Source organism: Chiloscyllium punctatum, chromosome 16 (genome assembly GCF_047496795.1).
Source record: "Chiloscyllium punctatum isolate Juve2018m chromosome 16, sChiPun1.3, whole genome shotgun sequence".
NCBI lineage: Eukaryota > Metazoa > Chordata > Chondrichthyes > Orectolobiformes > Hemiscylliidae > Chiloscyllium > Chiloscyllium punctatum.
In genome coordinates this window covers 19492137-19517177 of record NC_092754.1, presented here as the reverse complement: position 1 = coordinate 19517177, position 25041 = coordinate 19492137, and the positions used below count along the sequence as shown (strand labels likewise).

The following is a 25041-nucleotide window of genomic DNA, read 5'->3' as shown; positions in this document are numbered from 1 at the left end:
AAGTGCATCAACTAATGTGGCACAGACCAGGAAGGTGCCAGATGTAATCCTGCTCTGTTGTTTATTTAATAATCTCATCTGGGATGCCACTGGAGTGCTGTCATGATCTCAGTCTCCAGACTTAAAAAGAGAAAAAGAAATGCAGACTTTCACCTCCTGATGATTTCCAGCAGCCCTTTCTGTTGTGTGGATGTCAGATGAGGACAGAATTGGATTTGGATGTGATTTGCCACCATGTAACTTACTGAAATGTGTTGCCACCAATGGTATTGTATCCTAACTGGTATCAGCATCTTCAAGTAAGTGTGAAAGAGAAATTGTAATTTTCATTGTGTTTTGAGATGTGAAAATCATATGAGAAATTACACTATTTTTGTTTGAAATTAATAATTTTATCAAGTTTCAATTTCCACTTTTATATTCAAGTATGTGTTGATCTTCTTGAAATAAGGTAGCTGAATAATTCCTTCACAATTTAGCTAGGAGTTTCTCATGAAGTTACTTCACCAGTGTGAGTTTAAGCAAATAAATTTTTTGAAAAAAAATCTTAGTGTGTGGGTCATTCTTTGAACATTTTTAATCACGAAAATTAATTTGTAAAATGTGGTTAAAAATGGAATGATTTTAACTTATTTGATTAACACTTCTATCCCAGCAATGATAAGAAGTTTTACTCACTTTGATACTGAAACATGACTGATTTTTATAACATATTGTCAAAACAGCTTTCACATTGAGCACATTTGACTCATTTTCTTTCCTCTTTTCATGTTAATTTCAGTTGTGTTGTGCACTTCATGTTATATTTTAAAACATTTGTTTTCTTAATTCTAATGCTGATTTATTACTATTCATATTAATGAGTTACAATGTTTTTTGTGACATTACTGGACCACAATCTGTCTATTTCAAGTTTTCATTAGATCAATCAAAATAATAGGCACAGTACAAATTGTAAATTAATTGATTATAAACTAATATTGCAGACAATAGGTTTTTTTTTGCAGTGTAAATGCCGTTTTTTTGTTTCTAATCCTTCAAGGTCTCATTATGCATTCTGGAAGATATTGTGACTTGTTTGAATTTGGCCAAAAAATCGCTGGTATCAATTTCCAGCAAAGAAGAATTCAGTATTAAGATTTCGATAATGCTGTTGATTTAAACTCCCCCTTCCTACCCTCTTGAGAAATATTTAACTGAAAATGTACAAAATATTTTGAATTTGTTTTGTCAGTGTCAAGGTATCCTTTTTGTTCTTGTGGCACATTGCTATGTTGCTGACTGAGGGAGAATGCCTGGGTTCCCATAGGCTCTAGAGGTATGACATAACATGCCTGACCAGGTATTTAATAATACCTAAAGCTTTCCTCTTTATCAACCTTCTGTACCACTTGATGTAATTTGGTTTTGTTTTTTGATGGTGTTGGCTGAGATGAGGATATTGTGCAAGACACTAGAAGAACTCCCAGCTATTCTTCAGCTAATTCCATGAGATCTTTAATGTCTATCAGTTATTACTGAAGACAGGGTCTCTTGTTTAATTCCTTATCAAAAGGATTACACTTCTAATGTGCAATAGGTATCTATTGCACAGCCGTGTTGACATAATTTGTGTTAGTACCAAATCCAGACTCCTTTGACTTGAGGCATGAGTTATGTATGTAGTCACATGATTCATCTTTATAGTAAGTTACTATGTTCCATAAGTAATTGACTGTGTGGACAATGGTGTCATTGCCTCTCTCTGGAGACAAGTATGCATGACAGATGGTGAACAAAGAGGTTGGCGTTGGCAGGGAGATAGGAAGGTGTGGTTGATGTATGCACAATATTTGAATGGAACAGGCTCCTGACTTTTTTAAAACTATTTTTGAGACATTTTAAGTATATGATGAAGTGCCGATATGGATCTATCTCTGGCTTGATCCATTTCTAGGAAGGAATACCCAAATTTTCCAGCCATGAGTGCCAGTTGGCCTCCAATATGATTCCAGTTTTTAGCACAAGTAAAGGCATAACAAATGTAGATGAAGCAATATAGTTTGTCATTTCTGAGAAAGCTGTTTTCTTTAACTTAAGGGGCAGGGGATTCAATGCCTACTGACAAACCCTGATACCTCACCCAAGTGGACATCTTCAGGTGTAAACTTGGGGAATAATTGTCGTACATTATTTGAAGAAGTAATCCACCTACATGATCCAAGAGTTGTAGTAATCTTCTTGTGACAGTAGCTCAGCTAATCCTGTATAGACCAGGACTGCAGTGGAATATGTCCTACATAACCTATTGGACAGAAGGAATAGATTATGGCCAGTGCCAGTGATTGATTTTTCTGTTCTTATTCTGAATTCCTGAATGGGATGGTTTGGATGCTATGTTTTCCTTATATTTCCTCTTCTTGTGATATTTTCTATTTTTTTTCTTTTTAATGTTACATTTGCAAACCTATTTTCCTACTTAAAAATAATAAAAAAGAATGCATCATTCATCGCTTTTGGGATGAGTTTCTTTAATCCAGAAGAAATGCTAATTCAAGTTGCTTGCTTTCAGTTATCTATTTCGTCTTCCTTTTGCAGCAGATATACTTGTTGCCTAAGTCACAGCAAATATACAGTATCCAATGCGAAAGGTTTAAATCAAGGCTTGGGTCAAAAGCAACAAGAAAATAATTCATTACTCTCAGTACTCTTCTAGTTTCACTATTGTAAACTAATATTTGTCAAGTGACAATTTAATTGGATTTTAGTTATTTTCCTATAAGAGTGCTTATGGAGAACACTTTTTAAAAAAAGAATTCGTACAATAGAAACCTATGCAACAGATAATATCATATAAGTAATATTGACTCTTTGACTAAGGAGGCCATTTAGCCCATCACAGCTTTGCTGGCACTTTGAAACTCTCTGGATTATTCTTTCAATCAGGAAACCTGGTTCCTTTGCATAAAAATTGGACCTCTTGTTTCTCAAGAATCTAAAAATCTGAATTGACATACTTGATCTGATTGATTACTGCAAATCACATGGAGCAAATAGAAAGCCAGGAGGATCTTGACATTTATTAAATGCAAACACAATGTCTTATTGGTGAGATGAGAATCATTGCTTTTCCTCCTTATCCTAGGTTGGTTTTTATCACTTTGCTCATTCGTTCGTTCGAGGGAATTGGAGAAATGAGCAGGAAAGCACCTTCTCGCTAATGGCAAAATCTTGTCATGACATTGACATCATCAACAGTTTGATGTTTGGAAAGAGGTGAAAAACATTTATAAAGCCATGCTTGTAATGGAAGGTGATATCCTTGGCACTTTAAAAATTTTCACTTTTGAAGGTTGAAGTTCCCAGGTTCATTTCCCGACTCTGCGCTGGTTGGTCTTAGTTACAGTTGACTATATTGCCTTATTGGTTTAGGTAGATTTCTAATGCTGAATCACAATGAAACTACTTCTGTTGGAAAATGTACATAAGTAAACTTTCTGTCAGAATGGGATTGAGCTGAGATTTTTGTCCTTTGATAAAGCAACTTGTCAATAGTTGCTGTACAGGTTAACACAAAAAAAAATCAATTCCAGTAAGCTGTTCTTTCTCCTAATGGAGAGGGTGGTACTGGACAAAGGTAGTGTCTGAAAAATATAGACATTACCTTGTGTGTGAAAGGAAACTGTTCTGCTGTCCTCTGGTAAGAACAGCAAATTCCTAATACTTGGATCTTTGAAAATTCCAACATCACTCTCAAAATTAGTAGATTCAATAATTTAAACTTACAGTCGCATTGTATTCTGAACGGTACTTGTCTCCTCACTATCTGCTGGTCATGCTCATATTTAATACATTACCATCAAGTGAGAGTCCTTTCAGCATAAACCAATTGCAGTCAAGTCATAAGACATGTGTAATTTGTGTATTTTTAAGGTGTTATCTTAGGATAATTTGTTTTTCCAATTGTAATAAACAATTGATAATTTGGCAACCTTGTGTAATCTGGCCAGAAACTTACCATCATGGGTACTAGATTATAGATTATAATCAGAGTCCTAGAGCTGGAATCAGATCCTTTTGTCCAACTCAACCATGCTGACCAGATATCCTAGATTAATCTAGAGCTGTTTGCCAGCACTTGGCCTATTTCCCTAGAAACCCTTCCTATTCATGTACCGGTTCAGATGTCTTTTAGATATTATAATTGTACCAGCCTCCATCACTTCCTCTGGCAGCTCATTCCATGCACTCCCCACCCTTTGCATGGAAAAGTTGCCCCTTAGGTCTCTTTTAAATCTACCCCTCTCACCCTAAACTTATACCCTCTAGTTTTGGACTCCTCCCTCTCCTCCCCCCCCCCCCCCCCCAAACCAAAGAAAAAACCTAGTCTATTTATCCTATCCGTGCCCCTCATGATTTTATAAATCTCAAAAGTCACTCTTCAGCCTCCAACACTCCAAGGAATCCAGGCCCAGCCTATTCAGTCTCTCCTTATAGCTCACATCCTCTAACCCTGGCAAAATCGTCGCTATTTTTTACTGATCAAATTTCACAACATCCTATAGGAGGGAGACCAGAATTGCACACAACATGCCAAAAGTGGTCAAACCAATGTCCTCTACAGTTGCAACATGACGTCCCAACTTCTATTCTCAATGGTCTGACCAATAAAGGAAAGCATACCAAATGCCTCCTTCATTATCTGATCTACCTGAGACTCCACTTTCAAGGAACTGAACGTGCACTTCAAGGTCTCTTTGTTCCGCAACACTCCCCAGGACCTTACCGTTAAATGTATAGGTCCTGGTGATTTGCCTTTCCAAAATGCAGCACCTCTCACTTATCCAAAATAAACTCCAAGGGACCCAGCATTGATCCCTGTGGCACACCACTGGTCACAGGCCTCCAGTCTGAAAAGTAACCCTCCCACCACCACCACCCTCTGGCTCAATATAGAAGACAGTTCTTTATCCATTTGGATAGTTCTCCCTGTATTCTATGTATTCTAACTTTGCTAACCGGTTTACTATAAGGAACCTTGTCAATCGCCTTACTAAAGTCCGTATCGATCACGTCCAACACTCTGCCCTCATCAATCCTTTGTTACTCCTTCAAAAAGCTCAATCAAGTTAATGAAACTTGATTTCCCATGCACAAAGCCATGTTGACTATCCCTAATCAGTCCTTTAATTTCCAAATACTGTCCCGCAGGATTTCCTCCAGCAACTAGCCCACCACTGCTGTCAGGCTCACTATTATATAATTCCCTGGCTTTTCCTTACCACCTTGCTTAAATAGTGGCACCACGTTAGCCAACCTCCAGCTTCTGGCACCTCACCTGTCACTCATGGTTGGAGATTTACCTAAATAATAGAAGACTTTACCACAAATAATAATTTGTGGTAAAGGAGGCATTTTCAAGATGGCAACCTGTAACTACTGGAATACCACAAGAATCCATGTTGATGCCACAGTATTATTTACAATGTATGTTAATTACTTGGATAATTAAAGTGAATGTACTATTGCCAAGTTTGTGAGTGACATAAAAATAGGTGAGATGACATGTAGTGAGAATGACAGCACAGTCTACAGAAGGCTATAGACAGGTAGTGACAAGGCCAAAAACTTGACATATGGAATATAATGTGAGAACATGTGCATTTTGCCAGGAACAAAAAATGAGCTGAATATGACTTAGATTGACAAAGACTGGAGAAAGCTACAGCATAGAGAGATTTGGGGGTTCTCATGCAGGAATCACAATAGCTAGCATCCAAGTTCAGCTGGTAAATGAAAGGCAAATGAACAGTTGGCCTTTATTTCAAAGGTAATAAATTAAAGTATAAAGTCTCATTTAAGATTATGCAAAGCACTAGGCAGATTGCCACTGGAATATTGTGAATAATTTTGGTCCCCTTTTGCGAGAAAAGGTAAATTGGCTTTAGAAGCAACCCAGAGAAGGTTCACTAAGTTGAGTCTGTAATGTAGGATTTTCTTAATAGGTTGGACTTGTACTTATTTGGAGTCTAGCAGAATGAAAAGTGACCTTATTGAAACCATATTGGAGGCTTGACAAGTTGGTGCAAAGAGGCTGTTTCCCTGTGTGGGACATTCTAGAATCAGAAGGCATAATCTCAGAATAAGGGAAGATGAGGTAGGATGCCTTTATTGCAAAAGGCAGTAGAAGCTTGGCTGCTAAATGTATTCAAGACTGAGATAGAGTTTTAAACAGTACGGGAATCATGGGCTATCGGGATGAGACAGGAGAAGTGGATTTGACAATCGTCGGGATTGTATTGAATTTATTGTCACATACCGAGGCACAGTGAAAAGCTTTGTCTTGCGAGCAATACAGGCAGATCACATAATTTAAGTAGCATAAATAAGTAAATAGGTAAATAGCAGTCAAAACAAAAATGCAGGTACAAGCGAATATGAAGAGTTTGAGTCCATTCAGTATTCAGTAGAGTATAAACTGTTTCGAAACCAGCAGATGCATGTGTTCAGGCTTTTGTACCTTCTCCCCAATGGTAAAGGTTGTAGAAAAAACATTGTCAGGGTGGGATGGATCTTTGAGAATGATGGCGGCCTTTCCTTGACAGCAGGCCTGGTAGATGGATTCTATAGATGGGAGGTTGGCCTTTCTGATTGTCCAGGCCAAGTTCACCACTCTTTGTAACCGTCTCTGATCTTGAATGGTACAACTGTCATACCAGGTAGTAATACATACAATATCTCTGGATATGTATATTCTGGATGTATATACATCTCTGAAATTATTTGTAACTTGCTACCAGATCTCCAGTGGTGCTTTACACATAAACTATTTAGCTGCCAGATTAGAGTCTCATGCTGTGATGATCTCATTGAATGACAGACCAATATTTGATGGGCTGAATGGCCTAATTCTGCTCCTATGTCCTTTTGGTTTTATGATCACAATTGGTATGAAGGATTAAACAAGTAGATTATTAAAAGTAATTACTTTTCCTTGTCTAATCTTTAGAAAGTGTACAAATTTTAGACCTACCTCTGAAATTATATGTAACTTGCTACCAGATCTCCAGTGGTGCTTTACACATAAACTATTTAGCTGCTAGATTAGAATCCCATTCTGTGATGTTCGCATTGATGTCAGTCAAGGCAAATGCTTCATATCTCTGGATCAAGGAAAGGAAAAACAGACCTTCTACTTGATTATCTATGGCAAGAGTTCCTGTTCATGACGTTAATGCATGCAAGTACATGGGTTAAGATTAGATTCCCTACAGTGTGGAAACAGGCCCTTCAGCCCAACAAGTCCACACCACCCCGCCGAAGCGCAACCCACCCATACCCCTACAATCTACCCCTTACCTAACACTACGGGCAATTTAGCATGGCCAAATCACCTGACCTGCACATCTTTGGACCAAAATTATTCACAATATTCCAGTGGCAATCTGCCTAGTGCTTTGCATAATCTTAATGAGACTTTAAACTTCTCCATACCTTTCCACAGGTTAACTTAAAAGATCACACAACACCAGGTTATAGTCCAACAAGTTTATTTGGAAGTACAAGCTTTTGGAGTGCTGCTCCTTCATCAGGTAGATATCTGGTGTTATGTGATTTTTAACTTTATCCACTCCAGTCAATGCCTGCACCTCCACTTCATTATTACCACAGATTGGCACTGGATTATTAATTCTTGGGATGTAAGGGTCACTTGTTGGCTATTTATATTTGCCCTGATAAGAATATGGTGGGCCTTCCTGACTAATGAATTACTATTAACAACAGATTAGTTTGCTAATATACCTCCAAGATGTCTTGACAGTTAACTATATTGGTGTGGGTCTAAGACCAGACTGAGTAAGATTGCAAGTTTCCTTAAAGGATATCAGTGAACAGGATGGATTTTAATGTGAGGCTAACTGCTATATTGAACTCACATTTATCTTATTATTAGTTGAGACCTCTGGGTTATTAGTCATGCTATAACCGTTACACTGTTGTACTCCTGCTTAAGCTACAAGGATGAGAAACACAATGTTGAATGGTACAATAAAAAGCTATTTGATTAGATGTTTTTATTTACCTTTTTAAGGTGCATCAAGGTATCATCATTTGGATCTCTGTCTCATTTTATCAAAGATGACAAGGTCAGTATCTTTAAAAAAAAATTGTAACAAAGCCAAGACACCAGTTTGTAGACTTAGAGTTCCAAAGAACCATGAAGGTTTGCAGGACAAAAAGAAGCTGTTTGTTTCATTGTGTCTGTTAAATACCTCTCTTTCTAAAGTAATCCAATTAGCCCTGCTTTCTCCCATATCTTCCTGTCTTTCAAATATTCCTGCTTTTGAGATATGTTTTCTTTGATAAATGTAACTCAGCATGATATGAAGTAATAGTGACAAGTTTCTGTGTTGTCTCGGTTTGAACTGGTTGCTTTCACAGAAATCCGTAATTACTGCAATTAGCCAAGGTCCCAAAACTGACTTGTGGTTTTACTGGTCATGAGCTCACAAGTTAAATCGAGTCAAATTGAGAATCGGTATCGTTAATGTTTTTGAAAATTTGCTTTTAATGTGCATTGTGTAGAATTTGCGCATTAGCCAAAGTTGTTTCTCCTGATCACCCAAGGAATGATCTTTGCAAAGTACATGTATATGGAAATTTTGGGTTAGAACAAGACATGGACGGCTGTGATGATTTGTCCATCACCGTTAGTTAAATTGCTGATGTTACTATTCAGTGCCACAGTTGCAGAAGATCATTTGAGTGAAGTACTGGAGGGATACTTCCATGCATGTTAATGTATTCAATCACATTTTGAGGAAGGGACAAAAGTGGAGATGAACAAACAAAAACTTCTTTGAATAAGTCTAACTGGGTAATTCTTGATGAAATGTTGAGCAGGAGAGTTGGCATTTCGGGCAGTACCCTTCATCCTGTTGTGTTTTTCCAGCTCCACATTTTATCGACTCTTGACTTTCCAGCATCTCAAGTCCTTACTATCTCCAACTGGGTAGTTCTGTATATTTCACTGGCATTTTGAACTCAACATCTCCTCTTGGTACTTGTTAATGAACTTGTTAATGATTTCAGTCCTTCAACTGGTATCAGACTGCAGATGGGAATTCACAAAGATTCAGCAAGTACAACTGAGCTAAAATAATGGGTTTGACTAAAATTCAGGAGGGTGGCACCACTAAATCCTTCAATGATTTTGCTTCCTCACTTTGATTGCAGGTCCAACTTCTGGATGATGACCTTTAATTACGTTCCACCACATTGTGCCACGAAACTTCATGTATCATTCTAATTTTCATTTTTAACTTTACAGAGTTCATGTTAAGTACAATGTCTGAATAACTTTAATACAGATTCTCGAATGTAGGAGCTCAGGTAGAGATTAGTAATGCAATTAAACTGAAGATTCCAAGTCGAGAGTGTGGTGCTGGAAAAGCACAGCAGGTCAGGCTGCATCCGAGGAGCAGGAAAATTGACTTTTCAGGCAAAAGCCCTTCATCAGGAATGAGGCTGGGAGCCTCTGGATTGGAGAAGATAAATGGGAGGGGGTGAGGCTGGAGGGGAAGGTAGCTGAGAATGCAGTAGGTAGATGGAGGTGTGGGTAATGGTCATAGTCAGAGGGGAGGGTGGAGCAGATAGGTGGGAAAAGTCATGAGGGTGGTGCTGATCTGGAAGGTTGGAACTGGGATAAGATGGGAGGGGAAATGAGGAAACTGGTGAAATTCACATTGATGCTATGGGGTTGGAGGGTCCTGAGGCAGAAAATGAGGCATTCTTCCTCCAGGCATTGGGTAGTAAGGGAGTCGCAGTAGAGGAGGCCCAGGACCTGCATGTCCTCGGCGGAGTGGGAGGGGGGAGTTGGTTGGTATGGATGTCCCAGAGATGTTCTCTGAAGCACTCTGTGAGTAGGCGTCCTGTCTCCCCAATGTAGAGGAGACCGCATTGGGAGCAATGGAAACAGTAAATGATGTGTGGAAGTACAGGTGAAACTTTGGATGTGGAAGGCTCCTTTGGGGCCTTGGACGGTGGTGAGGGGGGGATAAGTGGTCTCAGGTTTTGCAATTCCTGCGATGGCAGCGGGAGGGGAGGGTGGTTTGTTGGGGGATGTGAACCCGACGAGCTAGTCATGGGGGAAACAGACTTTACAGAAAGCAGGTAGGGATGGGGAAGGAAATATATCTCTGGTGGTGGGGTCCGTTTGTAGGTGGCGAAAATGGTGGAGGATGATGCAATGCATATGGAGGTTGGTGAGGTGGAAGGTGATGGCCAGGGGACTTCTGTCCTTGTTGCGGTTGGAGGGGTGGGGTTTGAGGACGGAGCGGGAAGTGGATGAAATGCGCTGAAGGACATCATCAACCACGTGAGAGGGGAAATTGCGGTCTTTAAAGGAGGAGGCTATTTGGTGTGTTCTGTGGTGGAACTGGTCCTTCTGGGAGCAGATGCAGTGGAGACGGATGAATTGGGGAAAAAGGTACAGCATTTTGGGAGGAGGTGTAATCCAGGTAGATTAGATTAGATTAGATTAGATTACTTATAGTGTGGAAACAGGCCCTTCGGCCCAACAAGTCCACACCGCCCCGCCGAAGCGTAACCCACCCATACCCCTACATCTACATTTACCCCTTACCTAACACTATGGGCAATTTAGCATGGCCAATTCACCTGGCCTGCACATCTTTGGACTGTGGGAGGAAACCGGAGCACCCGGAGGAAACCCACGCAGACACGGGGAGAACGTGCAAACTCCACACAGTCAGTCGCCTGAGGCAGGAATTGAACCCGGGTCTCAGGCGCTGTGAGGCAGCAGTGCTAACCACTGTGCCACCGTGCTGCCCACAGTTGTGGGAGTCAGTGGGTTTGTAGAAAATGTCAGTGTTGAATCGGTCACCATTGATGGAGATGGCGAGGTTCAGAAAGGGGAGTGTTATAGATGGTCCAGGTGAATTTAAGGTCTGGGTGGAATGTGTTGGTGAAGTTGATGAACTGTTCAACCTCCTTGTGGGAGCACGAGGTGGCGCTAGTGCAGTCATCAATGCAGCGCAGGAAAAGGTGGGGAGTGGTGCCGGTGCAACTGCCAAAGATGGACTGTTCTACGTAGCCGACAAAGAGACAGGCATACCTGGGGGCCCATGTGGCTGCCCATGGCCAAACTGTAGTCTGGAGGAAATGGGAAGATTCGAAGGAGCAATTGTTAACTGTGAGGACCTGTTCAGCCAAACGAATTAGTGTCAGTGGAAGGATACTGGTGGGGATGTTGGGAGAGGAAGAAACGGAGGGCTTGGCGGCCCTGGTCATGGTGAATGGAGGTGTATAGGGACTGGATGCCTATGGTGAAGATGAGACATTGGGCGCCAGGGAAGTAGAAGTCTTGGAGGAGTTGGAGGGCGTGGGTGGTGTCCCGAAAATATGTGGGGAGTTCCTGGACTGGGGAGATGAATTCAGTGGGGCAGGAGCAGGCAGAGACAATGGGTCAGCGTCACTCGACTACATTCCCCTCCTTCCCAGCCCCCCCCCCCTCCACCCCCCTGCCTCCCATTTATCTCTCCACCCCTGAGGCTCTCTTTCCCCCCCCACCCCCACCCCAATTCCTGGTGAAAGGCTTTTGCCCGAAAAGTCTACTTTCCTGCTCCTGGGATGCAGCCTGACCTGCTGTGCTTTTCCAGTACCACACACTCTACTCTCTAGCATCTGCAGTCCTCCCTTTCGCCTTGTTGATTTCAACAGTCCTGTTTAAGTTATCCAGAAATATAAATAGATCTCTTGATGATTCAGTAAGTTTATACATGTGCAACTGAACAATGAAGACCACAAGATCACAAGCTTAATTTCTCATAGTTTTAAATTACTTGATCCTTGGTCTAGGGAAGATTCCCATACCTGTTCACTATCCAGTCACCCTTGTTTGAAGTGCAATCTGTGATCTCGTGAAATATGCATCAGGTTTATTAGTGATGCCTGTGACTAGACTAGCTTGCCAACAAACTTTGTTGCAATGTATAAAGGCCACATAGGTGAGCTGCCAAAGGCCAAACCCAATACTATCAAATTACTCCAGCAATTGTTCACCATCTGAAAGAGAAGAGAGTGAAGATTGCTGAACAAAAAGAAACCTATTAAATGATTGGTCGTATGTTCAGCACAATCATTTCAGTAAAAGTTGTATCACTTCTCTCTTGATTGTTCGGTCAATCAAACTATTGATGGGTTGATATTGCCATTAGGTATGAACCATAAACTACTGGTGCCAAGCATAAAACATCCTTTCTACTTTAACAGTTTTATTACTTTTGAAAGCATTTTGGATGAAATTAGATAGTGAATCTTTGTGTCATTGGTTATTTTCAGAAGTCCAGTTCCAGTTGTACCAGTTGTCAAGAGATTGTTGTTTTTTGCATGTATGATATGTCAGTGTGTTAGTGCATAGAAGGTAGAAGCAGGATTTTCTGTTTGACCCTTACAGCCTACTCTGCCTTTCAACAAGATCATGGCTGATCATGGAGTTCAATACCCTAAACCACTCCATTTCACTCAGTGTCTTTAGCCACAAAGAACTATATAGGAACAAAGGTCATTCAGCCCCTCAAACCTGTTTGACCATTCAGTGAGATTGTGGCTGATCTGTAGCCTTATTCTGTATGCTTACTCACAAAAACAGATATTGCTGGAAAAAATCAGCAGGTCTGGCAGCATGTGTGTTCTAAGGAAGGGTCCTTGGACCTGAAACATTGATTTCTCTCCACAGATGCTGCCAGACCTGCTGAGTTTTTCCAGCAATTTGTTTTTGTTTCTGATTTACAGCATGGATGTAGGTTTGCTTGCTGAGCTAGAAGGTTCATTTTTAGACATTTCGTCACCATTGAAAGAAGGAAACACCAGCAATGCTTCATGCAGAGGCTCACTGAAGATGTTACCGAGTATGGGGATGAAAATTAATCTTCCAGCTCAGCGAGAAAACCTACATCCAGAACCTCAACCTGAGCTACAAATCTTCTCCAAAACTGAATGATTTACAGAATTTGCAGTTCTTTTGGTTTTTATCTATATACCTGCTTTTTATTCCTATCCCTAAATCCCTTTGCTTAACAAAACTTCTCTATCTCAGATTTAAAATTAACAACTGATCCAATATCCACTGCCATTTGTGGAAGAGAATTCCAAACATCTCCTATCCTTGTAGTCATCCTTAGAAAAAAGGAGCATACTAAAGGAAGGATGAGGCAACCATGGCTGACCAGGGAAGTCAGGCACTGCATAAAAGCAAAAGAGAAAGCATACAATGTGGTGAAGGACAGTGGGAGCCAGAGGATTGGAAAGCCGACAAAGATCAACAGAGGACAACGAAGAAAGAAATAAGGAGGGACAATATTAAATATGAGGGCAGTTTTAGCTGATAACATTAGGAAAGATTGCAAGAGTATTTTTTAGATACCTAAAGGGGAAAAGAAAGGCAAAAACGGACATTGGGTTGCTAAAATATGATGGAGAAGTAGTAATGGGGAATAAAGAAATGGCTGAGGAGCTGAATATGTACTTTGTGTCAGTATTCATGGTGGAAGACATGAGCAATACCCCAAACGTTCAAGAGAATGGTGTGTGGGGGGAAGCAGAGATAAATACGGTGGCAATCACAAAGGAGAAGGTGCTAGAAAAATGGAAAGGTGTGAAAGTGAATCATTCACCTGGACTAGATGGGTTACACTCCAGAGTTCTGAAGGAGATAGCTGAAGAGATATTGGAGGCTTTAGTAGTAATCTTTCAGGTATCACTGGAGTCTGGGAAGGTCCCAGAGGACTGGAAAATTGCTAATGTCACCCCCTGCCCCCATTTTAAAAAGGGAGCAAGGCAAAAGACAGGAAATTATAGGCTGATTAGTCTGACCTCAGTTGTAGGTAAGAGTTTTTGAGTCCATTGTGGAGGATGAGATTTGAGTACTTGTGCAGGGTAAAATAAGGCAAAGTCAGCATGATTTCATCAAGGGGAGGTCATACCTGACAAATCTGATAGAATTCTTTGAGGAAGCAAGGAGCAGGTTAGACCAAGGAGACCAAGGATGTTATCTATCTGGGTTTCCAGAATGTTTTTGATAAGTTAAAGCACAGGAGACTGCTGAGTAAGATAAAGGCCCAATGGTGTTAGAGGTCAGGTACTAGCAGAGGTAGAAGATTGGCTGTCTGGCAGAAAGCAGAGAGTGGGGATAAAAGGATCCTTCTCAGGATGGAAGGCGGTGACTAGCAGTGTTCCACAAGGTTCGGTGTTCGGTCCACAACTTTTCATTTTATACATTAATGATGTGAATGAAGGAACTGAAGGCATTCTGGCAAAGTTTGCAGATGGTACAAAGCTAGTTGGTGGGGAGGGGGGGGGGGGGCAGGTAGTATTAAGAAGATTGGGAGGCTGCAGAAAGATTTAGACATGTTAAGAGAGTGGGCAAATAAGGGGCAGATGAAATACCACATGAAAAACTCTGAGGTCATGCACTTTGGTAGGAAGAATAGAGGCATGAACTGTTGTAGTTCTGTTCGCTGAGCTGGGAATTTGTGTTGCAGACGTTTCGTCCCCTGTCTAGGTGACATCCTCAGTGCTTGGGAGCCTCCTGTGAAGCACTTCTGTGATGTTTCCTCTGGCATTTGTAGTAGTTTGAATCTGCCGCTTCTGGTTGTCAGTTCCAGCTGTCTGCTGCAGTGGCCGGTATATTTGGTCCAGGTTGATGTGCTTATTGATTTGAATCTGTGGATGAGTGCCATGCCTCTAGGAATTCCCTGGCTGTTCTCTGTTTGGCTTGTCCTATAATAGTACTGTTGTCCCAGTCGAATTCATCTTGCTTGTCATCTGCGTGTGTGGCTACTAAGGATAGCTGGTTGACCAATATACCGACAGCTGGAACCGACAACCGGTAGCGGCAGATTCAAAGCATTACAAATGCCAGAGGAAAGATCCCAGAAGCGCTTCACAGGAGGCTCCCAAGCACTGAGGATGTCACCTAGACAGGGGATGAAACGTCTGCAACACAAATTCCCAGCTCGGCGAACAGAACCACAACAACGAGCACCCGAGCTACAAATCTTGTCACAAACTTTGAGGCGTGAACTATTTTCTAAATGAGGAGGAAATCCTGAAATGCAAAGGGACTTGGGAGTCCTAGTCCACGTTTCACTTAAGATAAACTTGCAGGTTGAGTCTGTAGTTAGGAAGCAGAGATGTACTTCTGAGGCTTTATAAGGCTCTAGTCAGACCACGTTTAGAGTATTGTGAGCAATGTTGGGCTCCACACCTCAAGAAAGATGTACTGGCCCTGGAGCAGGTCCAGAGGAGGTTCACCAGAATGGTCCTGGGAATGTTTGAGGACTCTGGGAGTATACTTGATGCAGTTTAGCAGGATTTGGGGTGGGGGACTCTGGTTGAAACTTTCAAAATACTGAACAGCCTGGACAGAGTGGACATTGCCAAGATATTTCCATTGGCAGGAGAGATGAGGACCTGAGCGCACAGCCTTCGATAAAGGGAAGACCTTTTGGAACAGAAATAAGGAAAATTTCTTTAGCCAGTGAGTGGTGAATCTGTGGAATTCATTGCCACAGAAGCCAATGGAGACCAAGCCATTGAGTATATTTAAAACCGAGGTTCTTGATTGCCCAAGGTATCAAAGGTTATGGGGAGAAAGCGGGAAAATGGGGTTGAAAAATTTGTCAGCATGATTGAATGGTGGAGCAGATTCGATGGGCTGAATGGCCTAAATTCTCTTCCTGTGTATTATGGTCTTATGCTTCCTGACCTCTTTCTTGAATGGCACAGCAGGTCAGGCAGCATCCGAGGGACAGGAAAATCGACGTTTCGGGCAAAAGCCCTTGAAGGGCTTTTGCCCGAAACGTCAATTTTCCTGCTCCTCTGATGCTGTCTGACCTGCTGTGCTTTTCCAGCACCACTCTAATCTTGACTCTAATCACCAGCATCTGCAGTACCCACTTCCGCCTATTTTTCTTGAACGGTCTGTTACTAATTCTCAGAAAAATCCCCCAAGTTTTAGAATCCCCAGCCAGTGGAAATAGTTTCTTTATCCACCCTATCTTTTCGTTAGCATGTTGAAGACTGATCAAATCTCCCCTTGACTATCTAAATTCTAGAATAATCTCTCCTGAATTTGATTAATCTCTCCTCCTAACACTGTAGTCCAGGTATCATTCTTGTAAACTTATTTTACATCCTTCAAGGCCAGTGCATTCTTCCTAAGATATGGTGCCAGGATCTGCACACAGTACTCCAAGTGTAGTCTAGCTAGGGTTGTTTTTAATAATTACAGCATAACCTCTGCATCATAGAATAGTACAGGACACCGTTTGACCGACCATGTCAGTGCCAACTATGATGCCTTTCCAGACTAATCCAATCTGCCTGCAATGGTCTGTACCCCCGCTCCCTGCTTGTTCTATGTTTAAGTGCCTCTTAAACATTGCTATCATATCTGCTTCGACCACTCTCTGTTTTTTTAAAAAAAACTTTCTTTGTACATCTCTAAATTTTCCCCCTCTCACTTAAATCTGTCCCCCCCAGTATTTGACATTTCCAACCTGGGAAGAAAGACTCCCAACTATCCACCCAATCCACTCTATGACTATGACTCTCATTCAATGTCTGTTATAATTTTATATACTATTAGGTCACCTCTCAGCCTCCAACACTCTAGCAAAAATAATCCAGATTTTTCCAACCTCCCCTTCATAGGCAATACTCTCTAATTCAGGCAACATCCTGGTAAATCTCTTTTGCACCCTCTAAAGCTTCCACATCCTTCCTATAATGTGCTGACCAGAACTGCGCACAATATTCCAAATGTAGCCTGACTAAAGCCTTATGTGGTTGCAATATGACTTGCCACCTTATATAGTTAATGCGCTGACCAATGAAAGCAGCATGCTGTATGCTTTTTGTTTTGCCATCTTATCCATTTGTGTTGCCATTTTTCAGGGAGCTATGGATTTGTACACCAAGCCATTTATTTTATACTTTCCTCTTGCATTTGACCTCACATTTGTCTGGATTAAACGCCATTTACCATTTCTCTACCCAATTTTCCAACTAATCTATATCCTGCTGTATTCCCTGTTAACCTTCCACACAATCCACAACTCCACCAATTTTCATGTCATCTGCAAACTTACTAATCAGACCACCTACATTTTCATCCATATTAACTGTATGCATTACAAACAAACAAGCAGTCCCAACACTTATCCTTGCAGAACACAAGTGGTCACAGACCTCTGATCAGAAAATTACGTCTCCACAACTACCTTCTGTCGTCTATAACTAAGCCAATTTTGTATCAAACTTTTCAACTCATCGTGGATGCCATTTGACTCCATCTTCTGGAGTAGCCTACCTCACGACGAATCTTAACAAATACTTAGTAAAATCCATGTAGACATTATCCACAGCCCTACCCTCATCAATCATCTTTGTTACTTCCTTAAGCTCTTCTCCAGTAATTCCTCTACAACTGATAACTTTCTGGCCTAGAATTTCCTGTTCTTATAAACAAAGCAACAACAATGGCTATTATCTAGTCTCCTGTGACCTCGCCTGTGGCTAAAACAGGATACAAAGATTTTTGTCAAGGCCCCAGCAATTCCTCCCTTGCCTCTTTCAGTTTTCTGGAATAGCTCCCATTAGATCCTGGGACTTATCTACCTCGGCATTTTCAAGACACCCAGTGCCACCTTTTTTTTAAAAAAAATATCGTCATGCCCCTCCCTAATCTTACCATCATCCACATTCTTCTCCTTGATGAGTACCAAAGCAAAGTACTTATTAAGGATTTCACCCACTTTCTCTGGCTCCCTGTATAAATTCTCTCCTTTGTCCTTGAGTGGACCTACCCTTTCCCTATCTACCATCTTGCTCCTAATAAATGTATAAAATACCTTGAGATTCTCTGTGTAATCCTATTTGCCAAGGATTATTTCAGCCACCTCCGAGTTTCTTTTTTGAGTTATTTTCTGCTTCCTTTATACTTGTGAAGGGCCTGGTTTGATTTCAGTTTCTAAAACCTTACATATGCTTTCTTTTTCTTTTTGATTATCCTTTCGATATCTCTTGTCATCAAGTTCCTGAATCTTGCCATCCTTATCTTTCATCCTTATAAGAACATGCCAATCCTGAGCTCTGATCAACTCCGGCCTTTAAAGGGCTCCCCACTTCCAATCTAATTTCTCCAATTCCTCCCTAATACTGTTGTAATTAGTCTTCCCTCAATTATCACTTTCACCTGAGAAACAGTCTTACCTTTAACAATAACTATCTTAAAACTTATGGAATTATGATCACTCTTCCCAAAACGCTCCCCTCTAAAGGTTCAATCGCCTGACCAGGTTCCTTTCCCAATAAAAGTCGTTTTTTAAAATCCTCTCCTGGGACGTGGGCATTGCTGGTTGGGTCAGCATTTATTGCTCATCCCTACCTGCCCTTGAGAAGATCCACAATGCCCATAGTGAGGTAATTAGTACTGCCCCTTCCCTAGTTGGATAACAGGTGTTAAGAAACCCTCCTGGATGTACTAAATAAATTTTCCCCAGGATTTAAAAAATATTGGAGCAGAACTTAAAGGCTTCCCACTAATTTTCACCACTTTGTATGCTTTTTCTTTTGCTCTTATGCTATCCCTGACTTCTCTTGTGAGCCATGGTTGCCTCATCCTCTCCTTAGTATGCTTCATCTTTGTTGGGATGAATTTTTCTGTGCCTTCTGAATTACCCTCAGAAACCCCTGCCATTGCTACTCCAATATTTTCCCTGCAAGCTCCCCTTTCAATTGATTCTGGCCAGCTTCTCCCTCGTATCAATGTAGTTACAATTAAGTAAGGGTATTATTGCTGCACCTAATTCCAGCTTCACCCCCTCAAACTGCAGGGCGAATTCATCATGTTATGATCACTGCCCTCTTGGAGTTCCTTCACCTTAAGCTTCCCAAACAAGTCTGCCTCATTACACATCACCAGACCCAAAATTGTGTATTTTCTAGTGAGTTCAACCAACAGGATGCTCCAAAAAAAATCTCCCAGACATTCCATGAATTCCTTTTTCTTGAGATCTGCTACCAACCTGATTTTTCCATTCGCATATTGAAGTCCTCCATGACTATTGTAATAGTGTCTTTCTCACATGCCTTTTCTATCTCCTGAATTATATTATTCCCCACATCCTCACTACTGCTTGGAGGCCTGTACATAACTCCCAACAACTCCTTTATGGTTCCTTAACTCTGGCCACATAGATTTTATGCCTTCAGGCTCTACATTATTTCTTACTATAGATTTAATTTCATTCATTTCTAACATGGCAACCTGTCCCCACTGCCATCTACCTATCCTTTTCAATAGGACAAGTACTCTTGGATATTTAATTTGCAGCCCTGATCCCCTTGGTGCCACATCTGTGACACCCACAATATCGTGCTTAGCAATTTCAATCTGTACTATAAGCTCATTTACCTTGTTTTGCACACTGTGCACACTTAAGTACAATACCTTCAGCTGTGTGTTGACTGCCCTCCTTCTCATAGTTGTCCCCTTACCTGCTGTGCCTGAAGTTAGCTTTCTAACCCTTTCCCTACTGTTTTGCCCTATTACTTGTTCTTGGAATTTTAATAATCTCTGCTGAGCCCTTTTTCCGTAATTTCCATGCAACTGAACCTGAACCCCTCCCCCCGCCACCCCACCCCTTTTAGCTTAAAGCCCTATTTGTAGCTCTGGTTAACAGCCCCAGTTATGTGTTTTGCCAGGACTCTGGTGCCAGCATGGTTCAGATGGAACTCATCCTGTTGGAACTGCTCCCTTCCTCCACACTACTGGTGCCAAAATTCCATGAATTCAAACCTGTTTCAGCCACATATTAATCTTGTTGACCCTGTACCAATTTGCTTATGGCTTAGGTAGTAATCCAGAGATTACCTTTTTGGTTCTGCTTTTTAAATTAACCCTTAGCTGCTCATATTCTCTCAGCAGAACCTCTTCCCTCTTTCTACTTATCTCGTTGGTAACTCTGTGGACCATGACAACTGGATTTTCCTCCTCCTACTCCCAAGTTCCTCTACAGCATTGATGAAATTTCCTAAACCCAGGCAACAGGCAGGTAACACAACCTTTGGGACTCTTTATCCTGTCCATAGAACAATGTGTGTTCTCCTGACTACAGTCTCCTCAATTACAGTTACATTTCCCTTTTTTTCTCGGTGGCCCAGTGGTTATCGCTGCTGCCTCACAGCGCCAGGGTCCCAGGTTCAATTCACAGCCTCAGGTGACTGTCTGTGTGGAGTTTGCACATTCTCCCTGTGTCTGCATGGGTTTCCTCCAGGTGCTCCGGTTTCCTCTCACAGTCCAAAGATGTGCGGGTCAGGTGAATTGGCCATGCTAAATTGCCCATAGCGTTAGGTGCAATAGTCAGAGGGAAATGGGTCTGGGTGGGTTACTCTTCGGACGGTCAGTGTGGACTCGTTGGGCCAAAGGGCCTGTTTCCACACTGCAGGGAATTTAATCAATCTAATCCAATCAAGCTTGAGTGGCTCCCTGTACCACGGTGCTATGGTCAGTTTACTTACCCTCCCTACAGCTCCCACTCTCATCCACCTAGGGAGGGTTCTATATTGTGTTTTAATTTATTTGCAGTGTTGCAATATTAAACACCACTTTTTCCAGTATTTCTAATAAATACACATAACCATAAATAAATCAAATGGAGCAAGAATCTCAAACCTGTTAGACAAGCTCAAGGGCTTAGGCTCCTTTAGCACTATTTCTGGATCCCGCTACCTGTCTCACTGGTAGTCACACCCTCCTGTCCTGACCACTGAACAAATTCCAGATAGTTCATCTAAACTGTGTGACTGCCTCCTGAAACATAACATCCAGTCTTCCTATCCCTGAAGTGTCAGTGTTTGAACCTCAGACTCCAGTTCGTCTTCTGAGTTGGAGTTCCACAAGCAAATGATGCTTACTACAGATGTGGTCACCTATGTTTTAAATTACTTAGTGTGGAAACGGGCCCTTCGGCCCAACAAGTCCACACCGCCCCGCCGAAGCGTAACCCACCCATACCCCTACATTTACCCCTTACCTAACACTACGGGCAATTTAGCATGGCCAATTCACCTGATCTGCACATCTTTGGACTGTGGGAGGAAACTGGAGCACCCGGAGGAAGCCCACGCAGACACTGGGAGAACGTGCAAACTCCACACAGTCAGTCGCCTGAGACGGGAATTGAACCCGGGTCTCTGGCGCTGTGAGGCAGCAGTGCTAACCACTGTGCCACCGTGCCGCCCTATGGACTACAATAGGGTCCACCAATTCTCACATCATGCAGTTAAAACTAATCACCTGCCCAGCACCACTATTGTAATTACGTAGTTCTTAATTTGATTTTCAAACATTTCATCTGGTGTTTTTAGTTTGTAACCTGGGAATATTTTCCCCATTTACTTTCAATCTGGAAGCAACCTATAATAGTCAAATTAGTAGCTATTACCAGCCAATGAACTCGCAGTGTACCTGTGACTACTTATATTTTTGTCCTGGGCTTCAATTTACCCCATTTTAAAAAAAACTTTACAAACTAAGTGAGCCAAAAGAACAAGCAAAAAGCACCTCTTCACATCTGCTCCAAGCTTCCTAAACTATATTCTCACTCGGGCTGTGTCTCACTTCTTGGCTGTGTGAAGCTTACCGATCCTCTCTAAGGTCCTGGCACTAGGAGTCCCAGTCAACATAGGAGGTTAAGATTACTCACTATGGCAATCTTGTTTTTACATCCGTCCATGGTCTACTTACATATGTGTTCCTTTATCTCCTGTTGGCTATTGGGAAGCCAATAACATAACGCCATCTTTGTGACTGCCACTTTCATATTGCTAAATTCTTACCATATGACCTTCTTGGATGAGTTTTTACACCCCTCTCTATCTCTCCTGAAACATCCAAACTCGGGAGTCTTGAGCTGCTAGTCTTGCCCTTCTCTCAACCAAATTTCTGTAACGAAATAGTCCCATGTTCTAATCCAGGCTCTAAGATCATCTGCCTTACCTGTTTATATACTCCTTGCATTAAAATAAATATATATCAGTCCTGCCATATTCATTTAACCTATCCCTGCCTGTTTTTCCTATTTGACTTAATGTTGACCTTCTCCTCAAACACTCCACATGCTGACCTAATACTGTAACCCAACCCTCTACCATACTAGTTTAAAATCTCCCAAGTGACAGTCGTAAACCTCTCTGCAAGGATATTAGTACCTCTCCAATTTAGGTGCAACCTGTTCTCTTGTTCAAGTCCCTCTCTTATCTGGGAAGAAATCCAATGATCCAGGTAACTGAAGCCCACCCTCCTACACCAGCTCTTCAGCCATGCATTCAACTGTACTACCATTCCATTTCTGGCCTCTCTAGTACATGGCCCAGGAAGTAATCCTGAGTTTACAACCATAGAGGTCCTGCTTTTCAACTTCCTACCCAGCTCACTAAATTCCCTTTGCAGGTTCTCATCTCTCTTTCTGCGTATGTTATTAGTACCAAAATGAAGCAAAAATATCCTGTCCCCAGTCAGAAATCTCCTTGACCCTGCAACTAGGGAGGCAACACCTCCTGGATTCTCACTTGTGGCTGCAGAAATGCCTATCTCCCCTTGACTATAGAATTCCCTATTAGTACTGCGTGTCTATATTTCAATCCTCCCTGCTGTATGACAGAGCAGTACCACCCCAAAAAAAGAGTATCCAAATGTTATATATGTTTGAGATCGGAATGGCCACAAGGGACTCCTGCACTGCCATTCCATGCTTACTAGTCTTCCTAACCCAATGGATTTCTGTCTGTGTAGCCCTTACTTGTGATGTGACCAATTCACTAAATGTGCGGTGCATGACATTCTCAGCCTCATGGATGCTCTATAGTGAGTTCATCCATGGCTCCAGCCACTCCATGTGGCAAATCAGGATCTGCAGCTAAACATTCTTCCTGTGTCCTTGAACTCCAGTCCTTTTGGTATAAATGCCAGCATTCCGTTAGCTTTCTTGTTTATTTTCTGTATCTGTCTGTGACATTTTCAAAAATCCATGCACCTGAAATCCTAAGGCTGTCTGAACTTCCACTGTGTTTAACTTCATACTATCCAGAAAGTGCCCTGACCTATCCTTTCTATCCAAACTGGATAACTTCACACTTTCTCACATTGAATTCGAACTGCTACAGTTTTGCCCATTCACTAAATCTATTAATATTGACTTTGTAGATGATAATATAAAATACTCTGGCTAGAATGTTGCCTAACTTGTCACGAGCAAATTTAGATTTATCAATATATATGCCATTATCCAAGTCATTAATAAATAATATGAATAATTGAGGTCCGAACACACATCATTGTGGGACAGCACTGGTCACATCATGCCAATTTGAGTACCTACCTACCTACCCACCCTACCTTCTGTCATCTTCCATTCAACTTATTTTTCTCGCCACTCTGCAGGCACCCTGCCTTTATTCCTGATGAAGGGCTTTTGCCCGAAATGTCAATTTTCCTGCTCCTTGGATGCTGCCTGACCTGCTGTGCTTTTCCAGCACCACTCTAGACTCTGTTTTCCAGCATCTGCAGTCCTTGTTTTTACCTTATTTCCCAGACATGTCAGTACAAGTAGTTCTTCTATAACGTGATGGTTGGAACCACATGTTATAGAGAAATCATGCTTTGGAAACAGCATTTAAAGTGTTGTTGCTGTAATCGCATTACAGCCAATGCACTTTTCAAAAGTTTGCACTTTAGAAAGTGTCCCCAATTCGTCAATCGTGTTATGGCAAATTTGCGTTAATGAAATGAGCATTACAGCATAACAAGCTATACTTTGCTTTCAATTTCATGGACTTCCAACTTAGTCCCACAGAAGAGACTGTTAGCTATATCAAATGTCTCCCAGGGTCGATATAAACAACATCCATTGACATTTCTCCGTCCACTATCTTAGTCACCTCTTCAAAAATTCAGTAAGATTTGTCAGACATAACCTACCAGTCATGAATCCATGCTGGCTCTCCCTGATTAACTGAATATTTTCAAGGTGTTCAGTTACCATCCTTAATTATAGACTCCATCAATTTCCCAAAGACCGTGTAATGCTGTCTGCTTTGTAATTCTCTGGTATTCCTTTTACCCCTCTTTAAAAAATGGAATAGCATGATAATTTTTCTAATTCAGAGGGATGACTACAGTATCTAGGAAGCTCTGAAAGATTATAGTTAGGGTGTCTACAATGTACTCCCCTCTTCCTTTAAAACCCTCTGGAAATGCAGCTTTTGGGGATTTGTCACTCTAATTACATTAATTTCCTCATTACTGAAGTTTCACTTGCATTTAGTTTATTCACTTCTTGCTTCTGATCCACTGTTAATTTCTTCTGGCAAACTATCCTTTTTTTTTGCTACTGTAAAAACTGAGGCAAAGTAATTATTCAATACATTTGCAATTTCCCCATAGTCATTGACAATATCCCCACTTCCAGACTTTAATGGACCAACATTGCTCCTGAATGTCTTTCTGTTTATGTAATTGTAAAATTTCTTTTTATTAATTTTGATGTTCCTAGCAAGTTTCCTTTCAGAATCACTTTTAGTAACTCTTAGAAGCTGCTTTGTGTCTTTCCCATTCAGCAGGATCTGCTTTTTTGCATTTTTCTAAACTTGTTTTAGTTTTGAACTATCCCTTATCTCTTTAGTTGTCTATAACTGTTTTTCTATGAGGTGGAGCTCTTCCCTGTCTTGAGTATAAATCTGTTTTGCATTAAATTTTTCTTTAAGCATTGTCCATTGTTCTTCAGTAGTTTTACACATTTGCAGACTTTCCAGTTTGCTGTGGACAGTCTCTGTTTCATCTTGTTAAAGTTAGTCTTTCCTAAATCCAAAACACTACTGATTCATGATTTTCACTTTTCAAATGCTACATCAAACTCTTATTATGATCACTATTTGATAAATGTTTGCATGCAATTGAGTTCCTAACACCATCCA

General features: G+C 41.3%; 1 protein-coding gene across 5 annotated transcripts in view; it reads left to right on the top strand.

The window, feature by feature from the left end:
* Positions 1-25041, top strand: part of LOC140487017 (1,5-anhydro-D-fructose reductase) — a 269343-nt gene that overhangs the window by 123367 nt on the left and 120935 nt on the right. For 4 of the 5 annotated variants that reach the window (XM_072586380.1, XM_072586379.1, XM_072586381.1 and 1 more), the window contains 2 exons: positions 3125-3255; positions 8072-8126. The exons of the other annotated variant lie outside the window; for it this stretch is intronic. In XM_072586380.1, the coding sequence (XP_072442481.1) occupies positions 3125-3255; positions 8072-8126 (186 nt within the window). The remainder of the gene's footprint in view (positions 1-3124; positions 3256-8071; positions 8127-25041) is intronic. 5 annotated transcript variants of the gene reach the window in all.